General features: G+C 40.8%; 1 protein-coding gene across 6 annotated transcripts in view; it reads right to left on the bottom strand.

The window, feature by feature from the left end:
• Positions 1–17,437, bottom strand: part of DMGDH (dimethylglycine dehydrogenase) — a 71,293-nt gene that overhangs the window by 16,949 nt on the left and 36,907 nt on the right. For all 6 annotated transcript variants that reach the window (XM_034656423.1, XM_034656418.1, XM_034656421.1 and 3 more), the window contains exons 8-14: positions 15,805–15,974; positions 14,931–15,084; positions 13,068–13,233; positions 12,493–12,623; positions 11,018–11,235; positions 8,952–9,109; positions 6,436–6,495 (exon numbers count right to left, since the gene is read on the bottom strand). In XM_034656423.1, coding sequence (XP_034512314.1) covers positions 6,436–6,495; positions 8,952–9,109; positions 11,018–11,235; positions 12,493–12,623; positions 13,068–13,233; positions 14,931–15,084; positions 15,805–15,974 — 1,057 coding nt within the window. The remainder of the gene's footprint in view (positions 1–6,435; positions 6,496–8,951; positions 9,110–11,017; positions 11,236–12,492; positions 12,624–13,067; positions 13,234–14,930; positions 15,085–15,804; positions 15,975–17,437) is intronic.

Below are 17,437 nucleotides of genomic sequence, written 5' to 3' on the forward strand. Positions count from 1 at the left end.
CAAAGAATGAAGACCAAAACCAAAGTATATATTGTAGGATTCCATTTATATAAGACTCTGGAAAATGCAAAGCGGTGTATCGTGACAAAAAGTTCCTTGGGGAGGGGCGCCTGGGTGGCACAGTGGTTAGGCGTCTGCCTTCAGCTCAGGGCATGATCCCGGCGGTCTGGGATCGAGCCCCACGTCAGGCTCTTCCACTATGAGCCTGCTTCTTCCTCTCCCACTCCCCCTGCTTGTTCCCTCTCTCGCTGGCTGTCTCTATCTCTGTCAAATAAATAAATAAAATCTTTAAAAAAAAAAAAAGTTCCTTGGGGAGTCGGTGGGCATGTAGGGAGGGTTGGGAGGTAGGGAAGGCAGAGAGGCCTGAACCAACTTCTGGGGATGAGGGATGGGTTCACCATCCTCATTGTGGTCAGGGTTTCACACGTGTATACTTGCATTAAAACTTAGCAAATAGTGCACTTTCAATATGTCCATTTCTTGCATGTTTAGTTAAGCTGCTAAAATAAAAAATAAAATATAATAAAAGCAATCTAAAGAATTACTTCAATTCATTCCTAGATGAGGGTTTCTACAGACTTGCAAATTTTAAAGCAGGCTGCTGAAGAGCACATTTAAGCTTTTAGGGTGGAAACAGTATTGTCTCCTATCAGAAATTGGATGTATAGGAGGATGCTGATTCAATGGCTATAGCTTAATATACTCTGACAAATGTTTCATGAATGATAAACTCTCTCTCAGCCTAGGTTTTACTTCCTTTTTTCTTTCCTTTTCTTTTCCTTTATCATTTAGCAATGGAAATGGGTAGGAGAATAAGGATGGCTTAACTGAAATGTCACAATTCATATGGAGACCATATGAAGGGTCTTCAACTACTCTGCTAAGTGGTACTTCATAGGTTTTTAGACTTAAAAGGGGGCCCTCATTTTCTAGACTCGCAGTCTTGGGAGCAAAATGAAATTAAATGGCTTTCCCAAAGCCACACAGCTAGAATTTGGTGACTTTTTTAAAAAAATTCTTTTACTGCCCAATTCAAAAAAAAAGAAAAAAAAAAAAGAAAGAAGAAGAAGAACGCATGCGCACAAGAAAGAGAGCTAGACAGATCTGGGGCAGAATATACGAACTGCACCCCAGCCAGAGCAGCTCACAGATTTACTTACTTCCAATGTACTACGCATTCTATAGCACCTTCCTCTGACCAATCCCTTGTCTTTCCGTTCTCCTGTTTACTGACAGGAGCACAGCAGGCATAAGGCTAAAGAACTAAGAGAGTGGTTGTCAATCTTTGTTGTATAATAAAACCAAGAAACCCAGACCTGACCCCAGAGTTAATCTGACTGGTTTGGGGTAGGTCGATGTTCTCAAACTTGAAGGAGCAGCAGAACCGCCTGGAGGGCTTCTTAAAACAGGTTATTGGGCCCCAACCCCAGAGTTTCTGATTTGGGGAAATGGTACTCAATAACTTGCATTTCTAACCAATCCACAGGAAACACGGGTGCTGCTAGTCTGTGAACCACACTTGAGAACCACTGGATGTAAGGCAATTTCTAAGAAGTTCTCCATGATAGTAATACACAGCCTGTTGAAAAGCACTGGTCTAACACAATCACTCTCAACCTTCTTTAGAATCACCTAGGGAATTGAAAACACAACATAACAAAACACTGATGCCTGAATCGCTACCTCGAGAGATTTTTAAATTGATCTGGGCTGCAGAATGAACCTCAGATTTTTTAAGCATTATATGATTTACAAGACATCCTCCAGATGATTCCAACATACAGCCAAAACTGAGAGTCACTGAAAATTTTCTGCCTCAATCCCTATTACCATAATACCTAAAATTTCCCCAGAGTTGGGTACTTATACCACACATTAGAAATTCCTTTCTAGGGGCACCTGGGTGGCTCAGTCCTTAAAGCGTCTGCCTTCAGCTCAGGGCGTGATCCCAGCGTTCTGGGATCGAGCCCCACATCAGGCTCCTCTGATGGGAGCCTGCTTCTTCCTCTCCCACTCCCCCTGCTTGTGTTCCCTCTCTCGCTGGCTGTCTCTGTCAAATAAATAAATAAAATCTTAAAAAAAAATTTAATACTGTTTAGTAAAAACTCAGTCATGAGGGGGTCCCTGGGTGGCTCAGTCGGTTAGGCATCTGCCTTCAGCTCCGGTCATGATCCCAGGGTCTGGGATTGAGCCCACTTTGGGCTCCCTGCTTAGCAGGGAGCCTGCTTCCCCCTCTCCCTCTGCCTGCCGTCCCGTGCTTGTGCTTGCTTGCTCTGTCAGATGGATAAATAAAATCTTAAAAAACAAAACAAAAACCTCAGTCATGAGACTCTTCAGATGTCTATCAGTGGGTCAGTGGGTCATATGATTGGGGGATGATTGCCAACATGCATCTTGGTGGTTAGAAATAAAGGAAGTTTCCAAAGGAATTTTTTATATGTTAAAGTAGACTTACAGGGTCCTGGAGGTTGGTCTAAGATTGCCTTTTGCCTTTAGCAAAGAATTAACATCAAGGCAGCTGAGTCCCTAGATGAAGGTCACTCTGCCCATTTCAAGGACTTGTCAATGGGTTGTAGGTACTAAGGAAATTTAATAATTTTTCTTTTGCTTTTGTTTCCCGACATCAGTTATCATCACTTTATTCTGTTTCTACTGGTTAGAAGCCTATGATATGATAAGTGAGAAAAAAAAAAGAAATTGGGGGTGGAGGATATCTTTTAAAAATTCTCCTAATCTCCTTAAGCATGTTACATTTGTACTTCAATCTCTGAATTTGGCTGGGGTTCTCTCTAAACGAACAAGTTTCAGTATTTCCAACAGGAAAATTCCAATAGTATGTAGGATTCCATCCTAAGGCAGCTGACTTTTGCTTGGGGCTAATGCACTTTATTTGTAACTAAAAAAACAAAACCAAAAAAACAGAACCACTAATTTTCCCCAAGAAGTAGCTTCTTTTGGAATTATAATACCATTAATAACAATGATATAAGTTGTCTCAGGTAAAGGGACTTTAGTTGAGGAGGTTTCAAAATATCTATTTAACTCTTTTTGCCAGTATCACAGCTCCAGTTAATGGTTCCTTTCCAGGCTCTATGCTCACTCTCCACAAGATGGCACTGTTGTGTACGGCTACACGACCCTCCTGGAGCCCCGGACCGCTTCAGAATATTAACCATGTGTCCTACTGTTTTCGTTTCAAGCCTCGCGAGATCCGAGAGCCATCGGGAGTTAGGTCTTCAACTGCTACACCTGCAGCCTGGCCAGGTGTTAACAATAGTACTTACCCAATGTTGACTGGAAAGGAGAACGCTCCTGTGCACAGCTGTGCACTTCACACAACCCCATGCCGTGGGGAGGCTGTAGCTCAAACAACTCTCGGAAGTAAGGCTGCAAGTACCAGGCACTCTCCTCCTTTGCCATCTGAGGTTTCTCAATACTTCATTTTTCTCTTACTCTCGTACCCGTTTCGACAAGAACACAGTTCTCTCTAAAGAGGCCTGCTCCGCCACCCATTTTCCTTCTGAGTATGGTTAAAGGGGCTACTCTGATCCTACCTTAAAATACAAAATCAGTTACAACAAACACAGGACTGTGGGAGGCGTCAATAAAATATAGTGCACGCATATTTTAGGATTATGTTGCCAGAAAAACATGCTGGGCAATTATTCAAGGCAGGTTAGCCCCTGATGGGAAAGAACTTTGTTGGGGAAAGTGGTGGGTGAGAAAGCCTTACGGTGAGGTCAGAGATCACTTCACCTCTCTGTGCTTCTGTCTCCTCTCCCTCAAAGGAGGTCGTACTGAGCCATCTCTGGGGGCCCTCCTAGCTCCCACACAGCCTGCATCCCATAGTAATTTTCTTCCTATTATGGCTTATACAATTGTTGTGTAAACATTGAAGGGCCAAGCAGGGAATTCTATATGTTTGCTTCAAAGAGAAGGAAAGAAAAGGATTTTAAACAATTGTAAAATGCTAGGATTTTCTTAAATTTTATTTTTATTGGTATATTTATGGAATATCAACATTCCTCTGTCTTAGCTACTGCTTCAGTTTTTATAACCATTAACTTTCCAAAGCAATTTGAACTTGCATTATATATTCTTTATAATGTATTATGAAGCCAGATTGGTAACATTTTTGTTTTTAGACACAGAATGTGAATTATGAAGTTACACAGGTTAACTTACAATGTTAGTTTTTCAGAAAACTGGTTAATGTTAGAGACTGCTACAAAACAAAGGTGAAGTTGTGAAACCACCATATTGGACCTGGACAACATGGATTCAACCTAGTCGCCAGTCCTGGAAATTGGCTAGCATCGCTAGGATAGCCACTAACCACCCGAGTCCACATAATTGAAAGAGACTAGCTCACTTAGGTCCAGGTCCTTGGGCTACACGGACCTTCACCCAATGAAAGCATTAGAAATGAACTCTGTGACACCAAAATGAGAAGCAACAATTCAGAAATCATAAAAAGCAAACCATAAACCAAAATCATTATCTGTTAAACAGCTTAGTTCTGAGCTGGGCTTTGGTTACCAAAATAATTTAAAGGAACTAATAAATACACAATTCACACCTGCTTATAATCATAAAGGGAGTTTCAAAAACCCAATTTCAACACAAAGAGCTCATTTATCTGTGCCTTCTCCCCAAACAATAATACCCAAACACTGTGAAGCAAGAGAGTCAGTTATCTATTTACCTAGTGGGGACCAACAACAGAACTTTAGTGCTTTCAAGAGTCAGGCCATTTTTATCCTTATTTTAAACAGCTAAACCAAGACTTCTGTTATCAGAAGGAGCAATCTGCTGCAAGGGTCTGCCCAAATTCCAAGCACCTGCTTTCTCTGGCCTGGAAGCAGATGGTACATCATAAAAATAAAAGTCATAGGAAAAATGTACAGAAAGATAGTCCCTTTAAAACCCTTAAGGAGGTTCTCTTTCCTAAAATCTAATACTATAAATATACATGTTTATGTTAATGTCTTAAGCTTAGAATTTGGGAACTTGAGGCAGGAGCCTTAAAAAAAAGTTTCCCTAGCCTGATCATATGCATGTGTTCACAGAGTTCCATAGAATGGGAAAATGGCCTTTCCTTTAGCTTATTAGCACCTGAACAGGACAGTTTATTTCTGGAATTCTGACAAGTATCCTACACAGCAGCAGCTGCTGTCCTCTCCTTCACTATTTCTACTAACTGCATCGCTGTGAAGTTCTCTTCCACTAAAACACTACTCAGTGGGTGTTTGAGTCAGCTCGGGCTGCTAAAACGAAATATCACAAACTAGGCGGCTTTAACTACTGGCAATTATTTCTCACAGTTCTGGAGGCTGGGAAGTCAAAGATCAAGGTGCCCGCCAATTCAGCTCCCCTGTGAGTATGCTCTTTCTGGTTTGCTGACAACTGCCTTCCCAATGCCGTGCCCTCACCGTGCGGACAGAAAAGCGAGCGCTGGTGTCTTCCCGTTCTCGCGAGAACACTAATTCCATCGTGGAGACCCCACCCTCACGATCTCACCTAAACCTGATCACCTCCCAAAGGCCCCAGTTCCAACTACCATCACGTGCGGGTTAGGACTTCATCGTATGAATTTTGGAGGAACAAAATCATTCAGTCCATAACAAAGGGATCACTTCATTTATTAGCTGTAGGACTTGTATAGATGATCTAGGTGGTAAAAAATTTGCTTTTCCACAAGAACCATGTAGGATGGTGCTTCTCAAACGAGGTGCACCAGAATCCCCTGCAGCTAATTAAAACACAGGTTTCTTGGCCTAAGCACCAGAGATTCTGACTTAGCAGGCCTGGGGTGGGATCTGAGAATCTGCATTTCTCACAAGCTCCCAGGTGAAGCTGATGCTACCTGTCTGAGGCCCATACTTTAAGAACTACTAATGTGGGGATTCCCTTTGGACTGTTAATATCAGCTATCATATTTGTATTGGCTTCTCAGTAAATACCCATTTTCTGCTGAACACATTTGAAATGTTACACTTACATATAAAAAAGTGCCTAATAAGCAGCTGGATAGCTCCGCTGAGGCGAGGTGGCTTTATGCTGTCAGCACTCAGGGAGAGTCCATTAATGCTGTATGTTTGAGGAGCTAACGTGTGACTTCACAAATCACCAGGACTGACGAGAATGTCTACTGACTTCTTATCCTTGGTAATTTTCATCCCAGAATTCAGATTTACTCTTTAAAGTTACTGGATTCTGCTATCCTACATCTACAAGCACACTGTAATAGTTTGAACTGATACCTGATTTTGACAAAAGCTTAATAATACAAAGCACCTGAGCAATGCTTACTATTTATGTTCAAGTCATTTGTCCTATAATCACACTTGGCTACATTTTAAAGCATGGCTCTGTCACAAAACAGCCTCAGAATTTTAAGACTTACTTCAAGAACACTTTGGAATGTAAACATACCTTGTTTAGCTTTATAAAATATTCCAGTCCAGCTTCCAAGGGATTTGTGTCGCAGTTCATCTAAAAGGGAAGCACACATTCTTTTAAAATATTTTATTTTCAAGTAATCTCTAAACCAAACATAGGGGCGAACTCACAAACCAGAGATCCAGAGTCACGTGTTCTACCAACTGAGCCAGCCAGGTGCCCCTGGACACAGTTTAAATCTTAGATAAGTGAAAATCATTTCAGTAACATCACCTTCATATGTTCTTTTTTTAGGGAAGAGAAACACTTTTGGATTTTGAACATAGATTCTGAAAGGAAAGTTACAGACTGGTCTTTAAAGTAATTTTTAAATCTAAAATTGAAATGTAGACTGTCAGGAAATATTACCATTGGAATAGCATATTAGACCCTAAAATTCAGTTTGATCCCATGGCTCTTTTACTAATAAATATCTGAGGGATATCACAACATGCCGATCCTCCCCAAAATAAGACTCTGATATGTTTTTACATAATAGTTTTACATAGTTAGGTCTTGAAATGTTATTAGGTAATTTACTTCTCTTATAATTAGCCAGGAATCAGGACAAGTGGAGGAGAAAGCAGATGGCAGGAAAATGGCTTCGACGGAGTTCAAGAAAGAGAAAGGGAAACACAGATTGAATCTCAGCCTTTTCATATATGGCTGAGTAATTACAATACACTTTAAGTTGAAGCTAAAGCCACTCTTTGGGACTAGATCTGAAGTTACTGGATTTTGTTCGTTTTTATTGTTCCCTTTTGAACCAAGAGAACTGGTCGAAACTCCATAAAAAGTAGCCAAACTTTAAAAAAAAAAAGCAACATAGCACTCATATAAACCAGACGAGTGATATAAACTTGTTTTATGTGTTATAAAATGTGGTTTCTCGTAATTTCTAATCAATTTGAGCAACTCTAAATTTATTTTTTTAATCTGCTCAAAGTTTCAGGATTTCTCTAGGGAAAAAAAAATGAAAACAACAGCACAGAAGACTGCAGTGGTACCACTAGAGGGCGTGCTGGCACCGCTGGGAAATCAGAGGGACTTGGGAAGAAGCGCTTTTAGGCGGAGGGCTGCGGAGAGCAAGCAAGAGAAATGAAAGGCCGGAGGGTGGAGAAATGGCTAATTCCCAAAGGTTGCATCTGCTGCTTCATTCCTTGAGGAGTGTGGGGACAGAGCCGTCCTCTATTTCACTCCCTGCAGCAGCCTCATCGAAGGCCCCCCGCTGTAGGCTGAAAATCCCCTAGAAGAGCGCCTCTCCTGCAAAACAATGGCAAATTGCTCCCGAGCCCTGGCTCTTTCCGTGGCTCCTAGAAGCTGCCTCTCCTCCGCGGAGCCCACTTGCTTCTGCCCACAGTCTGGATGTCCCAAGGGCCCTGTCTACGCTTTCAAACCCACCTTGCCCTCCAATTAAATTCATTACGTGCTAGGAACTTTATCTAACATCTCTGATAACTTTATAGGATAATCTTCATTTTAGGGGCATCTGGATGGCTCAGTTGGTTAAGTATCTGCCTTCGGCTCAGGTCAANCCCCCCGCCCCTCCTCAGTCCCCCACCCTGCGCTTGTATTCTCTTTTTCTCTCTCAAATAAATAAACCTTAAAAAAAAAAGATAATCTTCATTTCATAGAGAAGTTAACAGAGGCTCTAGTCCATGTAGCTAATATGTGATGGAGGATAAATTGAAACCCAAGAGACCCCACTCTGAAGTATATCCTTTACTACTATCCTTTATGTCACTTGTTAGGCCTCAAACTCAAAGAAACAACTTCTAAATAAATATGAAAAAATTAAGGGGTCTAGAGACAGCCTGCTATTAGAGATAAAACAGAACAGAGTTTGAACCACAGTCTGGCCACTTCTGTGTAATCCAGACCAAGTTGTTTACTGTTTCTCAGTGTGATTGTGTATAGAATAGTGGTAATTTAGATACCCCCCAACTCCAAACCCCTTGCCCAAGAATCACCAATAATAACTTCTCCAGGGAGAGTTGAGAAAGTAAAATAAATCTTGCCTTTGAAGATGGTGTATAACTATACACACAGAAATCCTTAGTTCCCTCTATCAGTGGTAGAAGCAGGCTGGACCAATGCATCCTAGATCACCAACTCTCTTCCTCAGAAAGATACCTTTTGGTGTGATTTCCCCCAAAAGGTACATAAAAAGAAAATGAGAATGGGCAACGAGACAAAGGGAGAGGAAGAATTTGAAAAGCGCCCCTCAGCTACTGGGGGGTAAGCAGGCCCCCAGAGCAGCTGCAGCTCCACAGACAGTCAGAGATGGAGGTCCAGGGCTCTCCGCCAAGCGGGAGGAATTAAAGCAGAATAAACAGTGTGTCATAACTCCTCTGAACTTGCAACTGGGAAACGAAGGAGAAAAACATCTCCCCTTAATAACACATCATTTCTGACATAACAGAGCCAATGTTAACGCAATTAAAATTAGCTCTTACACAAAAGTCAGATACAATAAACAAAATTGTAATGAAGATGCTAGCATTTCAAACCTCTGACCCCCAGGCTCTGAAAGCTTTCTCCAGCCTTAAGACATTCATGGCGTATGTTCCGAAATTGTCGATTCCCTCCTCCTGGCCTGCATTCATGATAGCGTCATAAAGGGCTGCAGAGTCTTCTCGTCTGTGGTACAGCTCCCAACCCAGCTCACCTGAAACAAACCCGTAAATACCACACTAGAGTAAGAACAGTGATCACTCGGTCTAACGTGCATTAGCTAAAACACATAAATAAATGGAGAGAGTCTGTATGTAATTTAGACACGGTTGAGTTTTAAAACACCAGTTTACAAAAAAGTTGCAACAAACTCCTCCTGCAAAGAAGCATGCCATATCACGGAGGCATTCATGCCCCATCTGTCTCCCACACAGAGAAGTGATATCTAGGACATACTCATGACACAGAAAGAAGTTAATACAGGAATTAATCTGGACCTTTGACCTCAGCTTCACAATATTAAGTAATTAGCATGGCATAGTTAATCATAAGGGGTTCGAGGTTTAGAAACCTCAACACCTGGGGCATCTGGGTGGCTCAGTCAGTTAAGTGGCCAACTATTGGTTTCAGCTCAGCTCATGATCTCCGGGTCCTGAGATTGAGCCCCAGGTCAGTTTCTGTGCTCAGTGGGGAGTGGGGAGTCTGCTTGCAGATTTTCTGTGTCCCTCTGCCCCTCCCCCTGCTCCTGCTTTCTCACTCTCTCTCTCAAATGAACAAATAAATCTTTATTTAAAGAAGGAAGGAAGGAAGGGAGGGGAAAGAGAGAGAAAGAAAAAGAAAGAAAGATGGAGGGAGGGAGGGAGGCAGGAAGGAAGGAAGGAGGGAAGGAAGGAAACCTCAACCCAACTCCTTGCCCCAAAATCACAAGGCTTAAAAATATAGGCAACTGACAATTATTCAAATGGTCTTCACTGTGGGACAGCCATTAACTCTAATGCCCCCCACACCCCTCTTCTTCCCCACTTGGTCCTTTTATTCACCATGAGAGCTATGGGCAAAAACCAAAGGAAATGAAACCCAACCCAAATAGTCTGTTTATTTTTTATTCTGCTTATGTTTTATGCCAGTCACCACTTTGTGAAGTTCAGGTGAAAGAAGGATGGGGAAAGTGGACAGCAGAAGCCCAGAGAAGAACTATAGCCTTCATACTTTATGTATGTTCCTCCTTGTTCCCCAAAGCTGAGGGCTGATGGTGATGTGTTTTTCCAGGACACCACCAGAACATGAGTAACGTGTAATTGAATGAATGCCTGGGTACCAAGTACTCTTTCTATGAAAGAACAAGGAGGGCTAGAGGAAGTTGGAAGTGAGCCCACAGCACCAATGGGGAACTGAAGAGCATTCATTCATTTCTATTTCAAATACATACTATGCAGAAGGTTAGGTGCTATAAGAAGACTTCCCTAAAAAAGCCTTAATGGTAATACTTGAAGCGAGGTGCCTGATATATTTAAGATGGTCCCTATGAGAGATTCTATCTATGGGAGACCATCTTTTTTTTTTTTTTAAGATTTTTAAAATTTATTTATTTGACAGAGAGAGAGAGCACAAGCAGGGGGAGAGGGAGAAGCAAACTCCTTGCTGAGCAGGGAGCCCGATGTGAGGCTCGATCCTAGGACCCTGGGATCATGACCTGAGCTGAAGGCAGACGCTTAACCTACTGAGCCCCCCAGTCACCCCTATGGGAGACCATCTTGAATGTTCCTAGAAACAGTCAGCTGACCTGAATATGCTATCAACCCTTCCAACTATTCCAACAGCTCTCCTCTTCCAACTTTTTTATCTACCCTTCCGAATAATAAGAAGCCATGGGATTGGAACAAGGATTGGAAATCTGCGAAATGACTCTTCCAGACTAGGAGTGAATAGACAGAATAATTTTAAGAGTTGGACAGGAGAAAGCCTCCTCCAAAGTTATACTGACAAAAGTCAGTGGATGCCTGTGTGTGTGCACATGTGCACATGCCTATGTGTGAGCACAGGCATATGTCATTTGTTCTAGCTTCTTTTAAATTTTAGAGACCTTCTCTTAAATTTTATAGAATTGTTTTCCACTTCTTACCAGTATAAGATATCCTAATAGCAGTGACAGGAATGTCTGAAACCTTTAAAGACTTGGTTTGAAGAAACTTGAAAACATCATCACTAAGATCTTCAGTGGTCAGTTTCTGAAGAACCTTTCTTGCATGGGGCCCTGCAACACCAAGGACTCCGAGCTCATCGGTTATGTTTTTAATTTCAACATTATATCCACCGTTGACTGCCTCTTCTTCAATCCATCTGCATTTGAGTCATAAACATTGTGTTAAATCTTGCTTGAATAATGCATGTTGGTAACGTATTAATTCTCTGAAGACATGTTCTGTGTCTAGAATTACCAGGAAGTCCCCAGAGTGTCATTTCGTATAATAACCTAATTTTTTAAGTTGAGGAAACTGAGTCCCAGAGATGTTAAGTGATTCTCTTTAAACTACCCACTTATAAATTTGGGGATAATTTTTCACAGTACAGAAGGATCCTTCATTTTAAGTAAGCTCTGCCACGTAATTATTTTAAATAGTGACAGCCCTATTGCACTTAAACTATGATTCAATCTTTGGAAATTAATTTAAACCCAAATTTTCTTTAATACCTATACACGGGAGGCACATTTGTGCTGCTAAAGGTTAATAATGTGCCTGCCACCAGACACATAACTGTTTTGAGGATCAGAAGGAAACAATAAAAACTCTAAAGACTAGTTTCAATTTTTAAGTCTTGATGAGTTACTGGAAGCCAGTTTTAGGGTTTGTTTATAATTTATTGAGAGTCCCTGCAGCTACATAAAAAGGTCCTCTGGATTTACAGAAAGCTAAGCTACAAAGATACATCTTGGCTTGGAGGGTATAATTTGCATCATTTTACAACCATAGTGAGAATCTCAGAGTAAGACATTTTTTAAACAATAGCACTGGAAATATTTTTGGAATACTAGAGACTACAGATTTGATAGTAGACTAAATCATAGACCAAAGACTCACGTGAAGGATTGACTTGGCAAGTCAACGAGTTAGATCTAGCTGTGGGCCAGAGAGCACAAAGCATGAAGGAGGAGGAAGAAAACCCAGGGAGGCAGCTTACTGAAGTGGTCTGAACACAGGCATCGGAATCAAAAGGAGGCGCTCACACAAGTTACTCTAGCTCAGACTTCAGTTTTCTCATATGAAAATGGGAATAATATAGACCTTACAGATATACCTATTAGGAGAATTAATTAGGGCAATGTCTAAAAAGAGTTCTGACACATTGATGATGTCTAATAATTGGGAGTTAATATTTTTAGAACCAGCAAACCCTATGGATGGATTACCTTTTGGGGGGGGTGGGGATAGGGTCCCTCAATTCAAATAATTTCCTATAAAAAACATGACATTTATTTGAAACAATAAGGTTTAAGAATTAAAGTTGTACTTTCAGCTACTGGGAAAAGAAAACCTCACTGCAGGGCTGAGTCAGCATATAATCCATATAAAACTTTCTTATTAGGTGCGTACCCACCTAAGATCATGAAGTTCGGATCCAGAACCAGTTATTAGTAAAAACTCCCCAGGAGTTTGGTGAGAAACGGTCAACTCAGCATACACGCGACCTTTTGGTGTCAACATGTGACTTATGTTTGTAAAACCCACCTACACAAAAGAATTTAAAATTACCTCAGGATGCAATTAAAATCTTACTTATCCTTTTAACACAACATGGAAATAAAAATGCAAGTGTCAACAATGAAAAACATCTGAATCTTACCATTTATATCAATTGCGTGAACTATCTTTAAACCTAAGTCCAAGATTAATTTTGAAGTTCTTAGTTTCAATGATAATTATAACTATTTGTCATAAAAATTACACTTGAGTCAATTTTGCAGTTCCCTATTGACACAATTTAGCAAAGTCATAAGGTACTTGGATGATAATTTGTTTGACAAAATTTAAATTAGAAAATCAGCTAGAATATTCATGGCCGGTTGAAGAGCTCCAGCATTCAAATAACATACTAATTTTAAAAAAAAATGAGAGGACAGAGAATTAAGCAGGCCAGAATCCTGACCCTTGTACCCATATAAGGTTATTTACCTTTGGAATGACATTTGCAAAGAGATGGTCCAGCAATCGAACAGAGTCTTGGCCTTTGACGTTAAACTTGCCAAATGGTGATAGGTCAATAACCCCTACTTTTTGCATAACCTGTTTATACTCAGATCCTACAGGCTCAAACCAGTTTGTGCGGCGAAAACTGGGCCTGAAATACAATGTTTGTCATAAAACAACTGTCATTCATTTAAAAAAAAATACAGACTATTTATTAAATGCTCTTAATCTAGGAAATCCCATTTGGGAAAACAAGTGTAACCTTAAGTTCTGTTCTGTGAATCATACATATATGGTAGAAACTGATTTTTTAAAGGTACTCTTCTATTCCTTTGACCCATTTTGTAGTGAATGACATAGTATTAATTAACTAGCAATTAAGATAGGACATGTGGGCTCTCAGATCTGGAAGAAAGCACAGAAGTCTACCAGTCCTGAGGTTTTTAATCTTGATTGCATATTAGAATCACCTGGGGATCTTGTAAAAAAATCACATTTTTTGGACCTAAGTAAATCAGAATATAATGGGGTAGAACTATCTTGTCCAGTGCTTCTCAAACGTTGGTGCAGCTACAAATCACTCACACTTGTTAAAAAGCAGATTCTAACGCATCAGGTCTGGGGCAGGGCCCTACATTCTGCATTCTAACAGGTGGTGCTCATGCTGTTGGTCCACAGTCAGAATAAGCAAGGACTTGGTCCAACATCTTCATTTTTAGAGAAAAGGCATAAGCTGATTTCCAAGGCTTTTGCCTCAGTAAATGACAGAGCTTGGCCTGGAACAAAAGTCTACTGACTCATTCAGGGTCCTTTCTACTTGACAGAGTTAACTTCTAATGTGGTATTTTAACTACAGAACAGACAACTGTCTGCTAAATGAGTTTTCAGTTGTTTAATTATTAAAATAATAGGAGAAACAGGTCAGATCCAAACAGCAAAAATGAAGAATAGATCTGGCATTTACCTGAGTCATTTAGGAAAAACCGAACCAGTATTTTGCCCCCAGATATTCTAGACTGTCTACTGAGCCTAAATTCATTAACAACTGGACCTCTACTATCCTTTATACCATTTAGATCTGGTCTTAAAGTAGACATCAAAACCTGCTTAAATAAGCAAAATGACAAGTCCAAAAGACAGAGAAAGAGGTAACAATTTCTAGATTTGCTATTTATTTTCTCTCAGTTTATGGATTCTTATGAGAAAAAATATATAATCACTATTAATCCCAAATGACAACAATGGTGTGTAATCCAAGTACAATGATGACAACAACTTTAGAGGAATTCAGAGAATTGTTTTAGTGACATGCTTTATGCTCTAGCTTAATGTAAAATGCGAAATGAATGATCTTCCCCCCTAATTTATTAACGGTACATATAATTTGCATGACTCACTGCATGCACACTAGAAAGCTGTTGCTATGAGCTCTTCCTTGATCAACAGAAAATCCATATTGTCATACTATTTCCAATTGGTGGGATTTGACCAGGCGTCCTAAGCCAGAACACATCTTTAGGAGCCAACTGAAGCCATGTGGGGATGTGGAGGGGATGAGGAAGGTTCCTCTGAGTTCCTGGAAAATACCAAGTGGAGGTTTTACCTGAGCTGGCTATAGGACTCTGGAGGCCACAGGGGTCCTAGATGCAAGCCAGTGTCCTATGGGATAGACTAATGCCTCCACTGCCAGAAAATAAGTTTTGTAGGAAAAGGCTCAATGCTCTCTGGAATGGGGTGAAGTCACTTGGCAGCAGGGGGTGGGGACAGTATTTCTCTTATGCTCCTCCATTCCATCTGAAAATTTCATTCTACATTCGGAGCCACAGGCAGGTTATGTCATTCGCTTACCTGTACTGAGTGTCCTGACCCGGTTTGTAGAACCAGTGTGGCTGTTCCCAGCCTGCATGGAACCCCATGGAACACTTAGACTCCAGGGTTTTATAAAGCCCACTGACTCGCTGAGTTGGCCTCCCGGCAAATCGTTCTTCTTTAGGATAACCAACTGAAAAAGGAAAACTAGCTTACCTAAATAGCACATAACCAAAACTATAAACAACTTTGAAGGCATTCAGAAAATAGAAAACACAGTTCTTAACATCCAGAAGCATATATATGTATGAAATTTATGTAAAAGATAGTAACTACACTTCTTGTGGTAATCATTTCACAATGCATGCAAATGTCGAATCACTATTGTTGTACGCCTGAAACTAACATAATATCTATGTCAACTATACTGCAATTTAAAAAATTATGTAAAGGGGCACCTAGGTGGCTCAGTCAGCTAAGCGACTGACTCTTGGTTTCAGTTCAGGTCATGATCTCAGGGTCCTGAAATCGAGTCCTGCGTGGGGCTCCGAGCTTAGCACAGAGTCTGCTTGGGACCCTCTCTCCCCTCTCCCTTTGCCCCTCCCCCCAGCACTCTCTCTCTCTCAAATAAATAAATCTTTTAAAAAATTTATGTAAAAAAAGCCGAACTGTCATTTATACAACTATCCAAGGATAAAGTAAAAGTAGATTTAGAACTTAAAATCGCTGATGCACTCTACACATTAAATATACATGTTCATATAGATTCCTTGTTGTGTCTTAAAGGCATAATACTTAATAGAATCCCTAAGCACTCCTACCACAATGTACAGAAGAGCAAGCAGCTAAAATCAGAGGCACCGCAAGTCGATTCTGAACACACTTTGTAGACAACAGTAAATTTGCACTTTACCAATATTGTTGAATCCATATGACTCTCTTGCTTTGGCCTCAGTGTACTGAGTTGTTGTCCATTTGCCATAGCGATTGGGATCCAATTCTATCAGATCAAATGGAGGTTCTCCGTGCAGGATCCAGTCACTGAGATATTTCCCTACCCCACCAGCATGGATTATGCCATACCTTTCAAATACAGAGATAAATACACTGTTACTAACATATGTAGTTTTCAAATAATGAAACATGTCCAACTATTTTACAGGTCCTCCAAGTTGGAGTGTTCTGTGCTATTTAGAACAGTCAACAACAGAACGTTTATGCTATAGTTTTTTTTCCTCAAAAAAAAAAAGCATGTTTAGGCGTCCAAATTAAAGGGACCTGACTTGATAGCTACTTTGTTTCCATAGTTTCAAGAGATGCATACCTGCAAAATAGCCTACAACTCTTAGCTAGGAAAGAGGCTCACTTTAGGAAAATGGAGGAAAGGAAACAAAGAGGAAGACTTAGCTGTTACCTTCTCAGCCCTGTGGAGCTAGGATTATCCTGCGCAACAGGAAGCTTGCAGGAGAAACTGTACACTGAGAGGGGCATACCCACCTCTTCTCAGACTCAGTTTAGTTCAGGTCCCCTTAGGCGATGACCTCTGTGCAGGGACCTGGAACCTTTATCTCAGACGCAGTCAGAGGAAGAGGCACTCACCCAGGGACTTGTGGGGAGGAGAGGGAAAGGACCACTGTTTCCTGTATTTCGCAATGAATGGGTACACTCAGTGGCAAAGGTAGGCTTGTTTTCTACTTCTCTATGAAGATGCTTTAAAACCAAGAACATGACTGTGGCAGATAATTTGATCTGAGATAAAGGAATCACAGTTTCCTACTGGCTGCGTGCAGTTCTACCACTCGCTCTCTTTCTGTGGTTTGGGTCAAGAGAAGCAGCTGAGTAACTGGATGAGCAGAAAGTCATGGGGGGATGACCAAGAAAAGGAGCTGCAAGAGCAGACCTCCAAATACCAGAAACTCCAGTATCCCAAATAGATTCCAACAGCCAGAATCACTCTGAGAGCTTGCGAGGACCTCAGCAAAGTCTGTAAATGTTAACTAACTTTTCCCACAAGATACCAGTTTTGCTATTTTATAAAAATGAATGACTGGAGCGCCTGGGTGGCTCAGTCAGTTAAGCGTCTGCCTTCGGCTTAGGTCATGATCCCAGGGTCCTGGGATGGAGCCGTGCATCAGGCTCCCTGCTCGATGGGCAGCCAGCTTCTCCCTCTCCACCACTTGGGCTTTCTCATGTGTGCTCTCTCTCTCAAATAAATAAAATCTTAAAAAAAAAAAAAAAAGGAATGACTAAAGTTGTTATGAGGATATTTCTCAAGTAGAATTTTAAAAAGTGACATGGGTCATCCAAATCACCCATAAACAATTTCACTAAGTTTCAAGAAGGCAATAAAAATTATTAAATATTTGCTTAAAATTCACTCATCCAGGTCCACGTATGATATACAAAAGCCATCATTTCTGACAGCTAGAGATACTGTTTACAAGGCCTGAAACTGTGTAAAGTTTTATTTACATTTATTGAGTGCTTGCTCTTTGCCAGGCATTGTTTCCATCTAACATGTACCAGCTGATTTATTCTTTAGCAAT

Source organism: Ailuropoda melanoleuca, chromosome 3 (genome assembly GCF_002007445.2).
Source record: "Ailuropoda melanoleuca isolate Jingjing chromosome 3, ASM200744v2, whole genome shotgun sequence".
Taxonomy (NCBI): domain Eukaryota; kingdom Metazoa; phylum Chordata; class Mammalia; order Carnivora; family Ursidae; genus Ailuropoda; species Ailuropoda melanoleuca.